Source organism: Meleagris gallopavo, chromosome 7 (genome assembly GCF_000146605.3).
Source record: "Meleagris gallopavo isolate NT-WF06-2002-E0010 breed Aviagen turkey brand Nicholas breeding stock chromosome 7, Turkey_5.1, whole genome shotgun sequence".
NCBI classification, from domain to species: Eukaryota; Metazoa; Chordata; class Aves; order Galliformes; family Phasianidae; genus Meleagris; species Meleagris gallopavo.
Window position 1 is genome coordinate 4,739,046 of NC_015017.2, and position 12,207 is coordinate 4,751,252.

General features: G+C 40.6%; 1 protein-coding gene across 1 annotated transcript in view; it reads right to left on the reverse strand.

Annotated features, from left to right (window-relative positions):
• UNC80 (unc-80 homolog, NALCN channel complex subunit) overlaps nucleotides 1-12,207 on the reverse strand; it is a 119,809-nt gene that overhangs the window by 100,756 nt on the left and 6,846 nt on the right. The window contains exons 4-8 of the mRNA XM_031554277.1: nucleotides 11,373-11,668; nucleotides 8,916-9,039; nucleotides 7,041-7,114; nucleotides 6,465-6,604; nucleotides 2,237-2,498 (exon numbers count right to left, since the gene is read on the reverse strand). Of these exons, the coding sequence (XP_031410137.1) occupies nucleotides 2,237-2,498; nucleotides 6,465-6,604; nucleotides 7,041-7,114; nucleotides 8,916-9,039; nucleotides 11,373-11,668 (896 nt within the window). The remainder of the gene's footprint in view (nucleotides 1-2,236; nucleotides 2,499-6,464; nucleotides 6,605-7,040; nucleotides 7,115-8,915; nucleotides 9,040-11,372; nucleotides 11,669-12,207) is intronic.

The window sequence follows — 12,207 nt, forward strand, 5'->3', positions numbered from 1 at the left end:
AAAGGAAAAAGAAAAAAAAAAAAGACAAGTTTTAAGCATATTCCCTGTTCTTGACTGATGAGCTGGTGACGTCTCAATGTACAATCCTGTCTATTGATAAAAAGAAATAAGTCTCTGTCCTTTGGAGGTGGCTCTCTTTCTTCTGACTAGCAGATGACTTGGGTGATGAGACAATTTAAGATCCTCAGCTAAGTGCCTACAGTCAGCTGGGATAAACCATAGGGCCTGGGTGCCTCTGTGTTGCAGTCTTCAGCCCTCAGAGCTATAAAAAAGAGTGTAATGAGCTGAAACTTTTGGTGCATGGAGGACTGTTTGACCTCCTCCATCACAGCTGTTCTGCTTAACAAATTGGAAACCTTTTTAAACAGGATTCCAGTTTGATGAAGTACAGTAAAAATACACAGGACTGACACAGAGGTTACCAAAAGCAATCAAATCTAGCCCTGGAGGGAAGAATGCCCTGGACAGAGTCCTCACATTTGCAGCTAGAAGGTACCCAGTGGAATTGCCAAATGGATTTAACAGAAAAATGTCAGTGAAGAGCAATCGAGTAAAGGAATCTTTTGCAAGAAAAACATCTCGAAAGAGCAAGATATAGCCAAGTGTGTGAAAGGAAGAAAGTGTTTAAAGAAGAACCAGCAAAATACTAATGCAAGCAGTGCCTATAGAGGACAATCTCATGCACTCTGCTGCTATGTTAAGAACTGACTGCAGTGCTACTGCACTAGTAGCTACCATATTCGTGTGCAAAATAACTGGGCTGTTATGAGCAAAGGCAAAAAGACAGTACACACACAAGAAGGGTGAACCAGATGAACAGAGTAATGTCTTCCAGTGTACTGTTCTATTTAGCTGGCATACCCTCCAGGAGATGATATTAAAGGAGGATTTTCTGTACATGCACAACAATTCTATGAAATCCCCATGCAAAGGTAGATGAAGATTGAATAGTAATTCTAATCACCTGGCCTTTGCAGGGATACGTCAAGCTTTCGCAGGGATGAAATAGGCAACATTTTATAGAAATATATAATACACATAATACATTTTAAAGAATACTGCTGCTCCTGAGCCCTGAAAACCGTAAGTAAACATGTGACTTCATAAAAACCATAAGAATGGCTGCAACACCCTGAGACTAAAATAAAAATACTAACATTTATACTCTTTATGCTTGTCTTCTGGCTGTACAGGATGTTTCACCCTTTACCATTATGAAATAACAGGTCAGAAACTGCCAGAATACCACAAGCATGGATTTAAAAAAAAACCAACAAGAATTAATTCTGAGAGTTTTGAGTCAAAAAAGACATTTGATGGGAACATCAGCAGAAGATAGAGCCTTTTCGTTGAGATGTGTCATAGAATGGGATTGCAAAAATAGAATCCTGTATTAAATCTTGTAAGAAAGTTCTACTAATTCACTAAGTCAGAATTTGCTGTTAAAAGCCTACATGACAGGAAAAGAATATACACAATCTATAAGTATCACAAATAAACAAGAAGAGTAACTGAAACTGCAGCCAAATCCCCTTTTCACCCCTGAACCAACCATGACCTGTCCAAAAAAAAAAACCACCACCAAACAAACAAACAAACAAAAAAAAACGCAAAACAACTAAGCTCTAAGACAAAGATCTTTACTGCATTAAGGTCTGGAATCTGGAGTTCCTTTTCTAGCAAAACAGGGAATAAATTTTGACACCTACTAGGACAGTTTGTCCTCTGAGGCTTTGCTGGCAAATATAAAGGTAGAAGTTACGCAAGAAGAATAACATAATGAGAAGAAGTAACAACATGGAGGGTTCACTGTCTCAGCTTTCAAAAGTCTATTCCGATACTTAACACAAGTGTATGTCTGAAGTGTGCAATGCTGTACCAAGCACAATTCCTTTTCTTTTGAAAGGTAACATCAAAGAGAACTCAGGAAAGGCAGTCTGATTTCTTCTGACAAAGCTGTCAGTATATTCCCGCATTAAAAACTAATGTTATCAGCATTCTCCCTAGCTTAATTATCACAAACCACCTTTCAAGCTTTCAGCAATCACCAGCTCGGACTCTCGAGTCAGATTCCACCTCCAAACCCCTCATCATTCTCCAATTCTCCTTCTGAATCAATGCACAAATCTGACCTCTGGGCAGTTTAACCAACACCAAAGCTGTGCTTTTCACAAGCCATCTGCCCACCACTTCCCAGAACCACCTCACAGGTTTCATATCAATAGCAACCGCTTACCTGAGTTTTGTGGGTATTCACCAGAGAGGGTGCAGCAGCCACCATGGAGCTACTGCGAAGTCTCGGCAAAGGGGTGATCTCAGGCTCAGGTGGCTTCTCAGGCTTTTCCTGTAGCATATGCCTCAGTCTCTGCAGGTAGTACATCAGTGACCACTGTGTGCCCTCCTCAGACCAGTGAGGCTGCAGCAAGCAGCGCAGCACTGCCACATCAAAGTAAGTGGCATAGCGAGATTTCTGGCATGGTGGGATCACCAAAGACACTCTGTTCCAAAAAAAACAAGAGAAGGCATGTTAGTCATCAGGCTCCTAAGACCCTTCTTAGATACTGTGTTCTCTGAATAAAGAAAACACAAGGATCATCAGCCGTTTTGTACGTTCAACAGTTCTTAAGGGGTCACTCAATGCCACAAAATTTTCTTTTGGAAGAAGCCACCAGTTCCGTCCTAGCACACACACTGGTATGCTAGGTGTCCAAAAGATGCAAGAGCTCTCCTAAGAGGCCTAAAACGTAGCCAGTTGCAGAGAGCTATAAGCCATTTGCATTCTCCTGCCATCTGCAGAAAACACCAGGATGTGCACACAGCTGTGCCTGCTTGAGCTTGCAGGGATATTTGACACTGACCCTTTGGGACTAAGGCCTTGACTGAGGAAAGCATTGCTGATGACACCTAAATGGATATTTAACTTCGAGCTCCCCAGAGGGCTCAAGCACAGTGTTGTTTTGTGATGAATTTTTTATTATTATTTTTTTTTAAATGGTGTTTTCTTGAATGAGGTTGCTTTCTTAAACTGAGTTCTGAAGATAAGCCTTCGGCATCTGTGTGAACTGAATGATTTGTTCAGCTGGAAACGGACAACTCAGAAACATCTGCTGTTCTGATACTGGTAATGAGTATTTAGAAACTTTTTACATTCGTACACAACAGACCTTAGCAGAGAACAAGCAGACAGGACAGCTAAGCTAATTAACGATTTGGCCTGTTAAACTGATTCTCATACAAGTAAGAGCTACTGTCCTGGACACTCCTTGCCAAAATGTGCTAGATAAAGGGAAAACATTTTACTTTCACTTTGGTTTTTCCTACCTTTCAGATGGTGTCATTTCCTAACATTTCTCAGTATTGCTGTCTGTAGACTTAAGCACAATACACACAAACCCAAAACGTCTGTGGTAAGCCTCAGAAATTAAGACTCCAGAGATTCCAGATTTCAAAGGGATCATAGCATTGTCAGAACCGATCCTACTGCAATAAAGTACCCCAACCTTTTTTCCCCACTTCTCTCCCAGCAGAGTACAACTGTCCCGACTCACCTTCTGCACAGTAAGCAGCTGCTAAGGGACAACCTGTCATAAGAGAAGCAGTGAAAGGAACTCAGAGGAATGAGAATCATATGGGAAAAGCTGTGGAACACTGGGAATAGGGTAGGAACTCTGGAAACCCATCTATGTTTTCTGGCCATAAAAGTACACAAACTAAACATTTCCACTCAGTGTCTTAGAAACACACCCCTGTGAACTGAATGATGAACTTTTGTGGTTTTGGATTCTATAAGAATCAAAACCACTTCCATATAACACAGAATAGTGTTCTGAATCATCTGGGAGCTACAACAAGAACATCAAATATTTATTTTTAAAGCCATTTACGTTATCAGCTCTGCTAAACAACATGTGAACAGCATTGGCAGGATACTCCTACCTCCATCTGGGTACCACCACATTCAGTAGAGGAAACCAAGGCCACTGTCCAACAAAGCAGTAGAGAAGAAGCAAAAACATTGACTAATTGAACTCCTTTAAGAGCTCAAGAGTGGAGCATATGCTTGAAGCGCTTTGCTGTGCCACTGTCCAGTGTCACAAATCTACCCTTTGCATCTAAGGTAGGTATAGGACTGGCAAAGAAGAAAGAAGTGTGCAGTTCATGCTGATGCTGCTTGGGATCACACGAACGCTCCTCCAAACTACACATTTGGCAATGGGAAGGTGGCTAGGCTGGGCTTGGAGAAATGTTCACATCTAGAACTCAAACCTGCAGGACTTAGTTTGCTGCCAGCTTCACAAGCAAATGCTGAAGGTAATTGGTGACTGCAGACCAGCCCATCTGTGTCAGCACATATCACTAAATGCAATCTACGGATTCCAAGTTTGTCCCTAGTGTCCCTAGTGCTGTATTCAGGATAAAATGTTCCAAGTTTGATGATTTAAAATGAGTTGTTCTGAAAAAAAACAAAACAAAACAAAACAAAACAAAACAAAAACCCAAACAACACAACAAAACTGAAATAGGAAGAGGAATGTCATAATAAATGGTAATACACTGTGAAGTTTTTCCAATATACTTGATTTCAAGGCTGCTTTTGTCAGTCAAGATCGTGTCAACGCCATGCAAAAGCATAGCTGGGATACTCAAAATATAGCAGTAAAGAAAATAAAGGCAGCAAATGTCAAGGATATGTTATTTTTGGTCACTTTGCAGAACCCAGATCAGCACGTGTCTGAACTGTCATCCATGTTTCCTTGTATGCAGCCTGTAAGCAAACCCAACACACAGCACAACACAGCCTAGAGCAAGTCATGATCTCCTTATGAAATATTAGCCACTGAAATCCTGCAGACTATTCCCAAGGCTGTATGTTCAAGGTAGCATCTGGATTAAAGGCTGTGGCTTTAAGTGCTCCAGAGTGTTAAGCTGTGGTCATTTATGAACGGAGAATTTCACTGATTAAAGCAGAGATAATTAGCCAGGGTCAGAGGAACAAGCCATTTTTGTATCTGAGGAACCAGAAACTAAACTCTGTGCTAATTTAGAAGGAAACCTAGTGTTTGTTTTCTCAGTTCTAAGCTAACTGGGACTGCAGGGAAAGCGGAAAGGCAGTCTTCCTCCAACCCAGGGCCCAAGGACAAAGAAATACTGCGGCTGTTGGTAAGCAAACTACATTTGTTCCCAGTTGTCTGTTGCATGGCAACCAAAGCTCCCTGTGCAGTTTTAACTGATCAATGAGTCCTGCAAATGAGGAGACATAATGACGCTCTCTTCCATGCCTGTCTGCAGCTCCATCTCTATAGCAACCACCAGATCCAGCTCGACAAACTGATCTCCTGATTCTGTCTTCATAAAAGGCTTTTTTTTTGTACAGCTGTGCCGCTCTAAGCCACAGTGTTCATACGCAGAAAGGCAGTTTTATGCCCCACTGCAGTTCTACTGGCTCACATTATTACAAATTAAATAAAGAACCAGAATTGACAGCAGGCTTGATACAGAATCCCAAAGGAAAGCTCCTGATAAGATCAGAGCCATAGAGAACAGCTTTGCCCTTTCCACCAGGGGAAATAGCACATCAACCCCTTTTTTGAGAAATCCGAGTTGTTCCTAGATTACATGCAGAAACCTACTTCATCCCACATTTCTTCTGTTCCTGTAATGAAGCAATTTCTTAAAACGCTGTTGTTTTAGATCTGACATTTCCCGAAAGAGACAAGCACCAGGACCAAAATTTTCATGAGAAGTTAAAAGTGAGACTCCTAAATCCAGAGATCTAAAAATATAGCTAGGCTTCCTTTCCTATCCACACTCCTGAAACACTCATCAGCTTCATTTACCTTATGGCAGTACTGGGTATCCAGCATCACGGAAAATTTGGTTCTATCTTTATCTGCCTGAATCTGGAATAGAATAAGTTAGTGTAGCAGCATCATGCTGGAAAACTACAGCTTCAACTCTGCAGGGCAAGATGGGAGGATGGTTTTTATGACTTTGCTTTTTTGTTAGTCTGCTTCTTTTGATCAGGAGCCTAACAGTAGCTGTCTAAGCAACCAGATGCAGAGAAGGAATAATGAAGGCAATGGAGAGAAGCTTGCAAAAATCCTCTGCTGGTAGGAAGTAAAATGTTATCAGAAGGAAGCCAGAAAACATACTAGCTGCCTGAGACTGAATCCAGCTAAGAAGAATTGAACCTGCAGATTATTTGCTAGTTTCTTTAATTATGCGAAGACAGCACACTAGGAAAGACCAAATCAACTGTTGCAACAGGCTAAGTGGAGATTTCTCCAATGAAAGTGGCACTGTGTCACCACTTTGTTCAGTTCCCAAAACTGAGATCTGTAGAGTTCAAGATAAATGCTCAGCACCCTCAGAGTTCAGTGACAACAGCCGATTGAAGATGAGGACTACTGCGACCCCAATCACTGAATTATACCAATCTAACTTTCTGCTGAAATAGTCTGTACCTGGGATGTGGAGTACCCCTCTCCTGAGAGGTTTGAGAGGAGACGCTTCCTTCCAAGGAATTTCCACGATGGCATGCTGAAACAGTGGGCTTTGGAGGTACAGAATCCGGCAGGGTCGTCTCACAGACCACCTGTAGTCCCTTTGGATAGTTTTAATAAAAAGAAACAGGTAGATAAACACACTGATCCATCTTGTATTAGTTTTCTCACCGCAGTTTGTGCTTGGATGACTACTACTTATACCACAGTAACATGCAAAACTAATCAGGCCTGTGGCTTTACAGTATGAGGAACTGTACAGGCAAAGGTCAAGGCAGGGCTCTAACCTAAGTACAGACATAAGATCAGACTTCTATCCTGTAAGACAGGATATTGCCAAGGAGATCACAAAAAGTGTATCAATACTGTTTGGTTTCCCTGCAGACAAGTTTGGGAGCCTTCAGGAAAACTGTGACGAACTGTAATTTCTGAACATGGATTACTTCAGTGTAATAAGCGCAGCTGCTGTTTCAGCATTCAGTTTCCTCTTCCCTCAACTGCTCACTCAAGCACATTCAACCTCAGTATAGAGCTCACCTCTGTATGACCACTGTCCAGATTTGGGGATTCACAAGTCACACTCTGATTGTTGGTAGGAGAACTTCTTTTAGCTGAAAAAATAAAGTGAAATTTCAAGTCAGAAATCATCTCTAATATTTAAACTTCACCAATTGAAAGGATTAACTGGGAAAAAAAACAAAAACAAAAACAAAAACAAAGCAGTATATCTCTTACAGACTTCCTAGCATTAACAATGGCCATTAAAAACAAAAACAAAACATTTATTTTAACTTTCACACCTTTTTTTTTTTAATTGTGTTTTCAACAACTTTATAGAAATTACATTTTCATTAAACAAAGATAAAACTTGAAATCTTGTTTTATCATAAGTCCATTTGGCATTAGACTGTGCTTTCCTGTGCATGCTAGTGCACTTTATTTGGGATCTCTTCCTCCTCCTATTTTCACATATATTCAGCTTTTCTTCTAGGTTACCTCTCTCAGAATACATGATGGTTTCTAGTTTGACAAATGTCTTCATCGTAGATAGCATATGAATTTCATACAGAAAGTTTGATCAGTGATACTGTAGAAGAACAAGGACATCACAAGCACTGTGGATGACAACTCTTCAAATCTTGTCATACTGCAAGCTATTCATATGTTACTTAGTGTCAGATTGACTCCAAGCAAAACATCATAAAGCTTCAGCACTAGATTTATTTTTAATTCCCATTCCAATGAGAATTTAAGCAATTTTTATTTTTTAATCACAATTTGAGACCAGAGCACTAAATATTAGAATCCTCCTTGACATAAAGAACCTCATTCTGGTGAGTATTCCTATTTAGCTGAAAATATTTTCAAAACAAAGCAGAATATTTTTCGTAACAGACTTGACTCTTGAAGTTATACCTTAGGGATTTTCTGACCATACCTCAAACCTTTAAAAAAAATAACCCAACGGTCAAAGAAAACTTAGGTCTAATCGTTTATGCTATCTCCAGGGTTGAAATCTTTAGTGAGCTTCATCTTCTGTAATTAAAAAATAGGTAGAGATGATTTCAAATCATTTGAGAGACTTCTTTTCAATTTTAGACTGTCCTGGAGGCCTGCAGAGCCTTTAGAACTAAATACAATATCCGAAGTGATTTGTTACATTTGAGAAAGCTGATTCAGCTAACTACATTTTCACTACTGTGAAAATTATAACTTAGTGCTTTTCAGAACTTGCAAGCAATGCCACAGTAACATATCCGGCACAATCACAATTCACTAGTTGGCACAAATTATGCAAAACTATTATCTCAAATGCAACAGTAAAAAAGCACTTGTAGAACCAAGCCAGATATAGAGGCTTGGAAGCCTAAGCACCCCATTCCAGTCTCATTATGGCTGAGTCACAAAAGAAGAGCAACTCTCCCAGTACACAAAAGTGAATTTGCAACCTAAGTCTGCCCTGGAGCCTCCTGAAACTACTTTTTTTAGTTTCATAGGTGAAACCCAAGATTTCAGAAAGTAAGGGAACATAGACTGCTGTGTGCTCTTCACTTCTAATACGTTCAGTGCCAGCCTGGGGTAAACCTTGCTCTGTTGGACTGCTGCTGGATATAGTCTTTACTCTTCTTAGCAACTAAGGAAGACATGGTGAAACAGAGATTTGAAGCTGACAGAAAGCAATAACTTTATTGAGAGTTTCTCATTTCCTATGTCTGATTCCTTTCTCATCTCTTAATTAAATATTATGCAAACAATACTTGACTCCAAAGGGAAGCAGCCTGAAACTACTCTCAAAAGCCTGACTAGTTCCTGCAGTATCAGCATATTCCTCAAATATGACGGCTACAGAACATAACATAGCATCAACCAAACAAAGGAAAGGTTTCCCATCTGTACAGCAAAGTCACAGACCTGTAACAATGTTTCTGATTGGTTTTACAAGGGCATTGAAGGCAGACACTTCAGGTTGCCTGTGCTCCCACATGGGCTGCCAAATAACAAGGCCACTAGCCAATCGAAAGGTCAGGTCAGATTCCTAAAAAGACAAACAGAGTTTGAATCACAATAGCTCACATGAACAAACACTGTTTTCAGTTTGAAGGGATTGTCCTTTCTCGGATGCACAGATCTTAAGCAAAATAAATGTCACTACATGCCATTCTGTGGTGGTATACGTTAACTCAGTGGCTGCTGAAGCCACTCAGCAGACACTAATACATTTCAAGCACAGGTTTGAAAATACAATGAGGAAAATTCATAGAATCATTGAACGGCCTGGGTTGAAAAGGACCACAATGCTCATCTAGTTCCAACCCCCTGCTATGTGCAGGGTCACCAACCAGCAGACCAGGCTGCCCAGAGCCACATCCAGCCTGGCCTTGAATGCCTCCAGGGATGGGGCATCCATAGCCTCCTTGGGCAACCTGTTCCAGTGCCTCACCACCCTCTGGGTGAAAAACTCCCTCCTAATATCCAACCTAAACCTCCCCTGTCTCAGTTTAAAACCATCCCCCCCTTGTCCTATCACTATCCACTCTTGAAAACAGCCGTTCCCCCTCCTGTTTATACACTCCCTTCAAGTATTGGGAGGCCACAATGAGGTCTTCCTGGAGTTGTCATTTCCAAGCTAAAAAATCCCCGATCCCTCAACCTCTCATCATAGGAGAAAACAAAATTTTCAATACAAAAATATACAAAAGCTTTTTCCAAGTTAAATTTCCATACTAGTTAATGAACTCTTTTTTTTCCAAGTACCTTTAGCTATAAGAGGAAAGGCCATTTATATGTCAAGAGCCTCAGCATCCCCTCTAAACACATATAACTTCATATTTAGTATTCAATCTCATCATAACCTTAGCATTTGTATCTCTGAACTGCTCCAAAAGGGATAATAAATATTAAACACTGATTAGAAATTGAGGTAACATTAAATATATTAAATTATTATGAAATAGTAGCATGCAATGACGTTGTTATTAAATAGTAAGACTGTTAATACTTGAGATCTGTCTCTAGAGACACTGGAACTACTAGCACTTGAGCCAACATCACTTTACATAAGCAAGTAGTTGAAATTATAAAGATTAGCAGACAAGTAAATATTAGAAGGATCAAGGTACACTTACCTCGACAAAAGTCAGACCTACATTAGAAGTCAACAGTTAGTGCAGTCCAACTATCCCCACAAGCCACACACAGACATGGGTAATAGCAGAATAATTACAGCTGCACCACTGTCTTCTGTTGACTTAACTTCAAATGCCTCACAGGCTTAAATTGTGATGCAGATAGGTAAAAGAATGGCAAGAGCTGGCTGCTCACCACTCTCCCATCCTTTCATTCCCTATTCTTTTTTAGTCCCATCTCATAACAGTGAGCTTATAAGCCTTGTTATAAATTGCTTGTTGTTTTCAGCTGTGTTTTATTTTTTTTCCAAAGGAGCACGTTGCAAAATGCTTGGAAGTGCCAGCAACAACGTACTGCATTTTTATTTCGGACTGCCAGCTTTATGTAATCTGCAAACACTTTTAACTACAGTTGTTAAATTACAGGATTACACCTCACTCGCCAAAAGTCTCATTTAAAAATGCATTGCTAAATGCACAAACTCCCTCAGAAGTCAGGAAATTCCATCATTTAGTCCTTTTTTTGCAAATGTACCATCCTTCTTGAGCACATGCATTATTTTAGTTATCAGATCATATTCCTCCTTGAGACTTGTACCTCTATGAAACATGGAGGGGATAATACTGACTTAACATGCCAGTTAAGTACCCCATTTACCCCATCTTTTTTTATTTGATGTACTCAGCATAAAACCAACAGAGGGACTTCGGCGGACAAGAAGCCTTGCAGCCTGCTCCTAACTTCAGAACAAAGGAATACTTAATTGCCTCTGCCACTTCCATGCTTATACCACTAAAAAGCAATCTTGGTAATCAGCATCAAGATGATTAGTAATGACAACAATCAACCTCAGCAGCAGCTCCACAGTGCTATCTCTGAAAAGCTAGCAAGGCCCTTGTGAGCAACAACTGAGTCATAAGAGCACATTAAAGCTTGCCATCTTTTCTGCGGAATTCATATGGGCCACAGATCTTTGACATTCCTAGAGTACAGAAATTCCTCACTTCAGATTCATTTGCCTTTGTGCCTGCGTGCACGGTAGAGTGATTGTTCATGCTGCTGGAAGGATTCCCTTCTGATGTCAGTGGTGTTGTACCAGCATGATAAAATATCTGTTAGTGGTCAATCAATGTGCACTGTAGGCTGAATTAAATGTAAGACTCAGAAAATCACAGAGGCAGAATCATTCTTTCTTTGCTCAGAGGTATCTCCACACAAGCACTCCATTGGCGTCCTACTTACTTTAATCCTGTGAACAAGAGGAGCAAAGAGAAACACAAAGAGCTCCACAGTGGCCATGGAGTTCTGGAAGAACTTCCTTCTGTTGTTCTCCTCCTCATCATTCGTGGTGATGGGACGGGGTCCCGGTGATCCTTGGTTTTCAGCTTGGTGGATAAAGGCACTACTGCTCCCTCCCCAGCTAGAACCTCTGTCTCCTCCAAATCGGTCATTGCTGCAGTCCTGAGGGGCCTCTAGCAGCATCCAGTGAAGAGTGTGAAGAAGCTTTGTTTCAGCTACTCCAAGTTTATCCTGATGACCTGGAAGGGAAAAACACATCACAGCATCTTACAGGCTTTCCATTAAATGGAACTGTTGACAATTTCAGGACCACCCAGGAAACTGGGCATCCAACTTCACAATGAGAGCTTGAAAACTCAAGTTCTACCATTAAACAGAATTATGTTTTGTAATGTTTGAAACCTCCTAATTTACAAGTGTCATTTATTTCACAGCATCTGCAGTTTGGACACTGAAATGTCAGTGGCAGAGACATTGACTGCATGGTCCTAAATGATGGCAGCTTGAAAGCCTTGTCTGTTTGACCCCATTGAATAAGACAAAACATAAGCAAGAACTGTGAGGTTTTTGTTAAAACTAAGCTCTCGTGTACCTGGAAAATGACTAGCAAAATATCACTGAACTACTTTGACTCTTCAGCTCATGATTTCTAAAGCTAGCAGACCACCGACCTCACTGGGAAAGCTCTCCCAGGCTCCTCTGTTACAAATGAGAACAGATTGCGAAATGTAACACACAGAATGTACTGGAATTCCTAGTTAGAATCCTAGATCTAGGA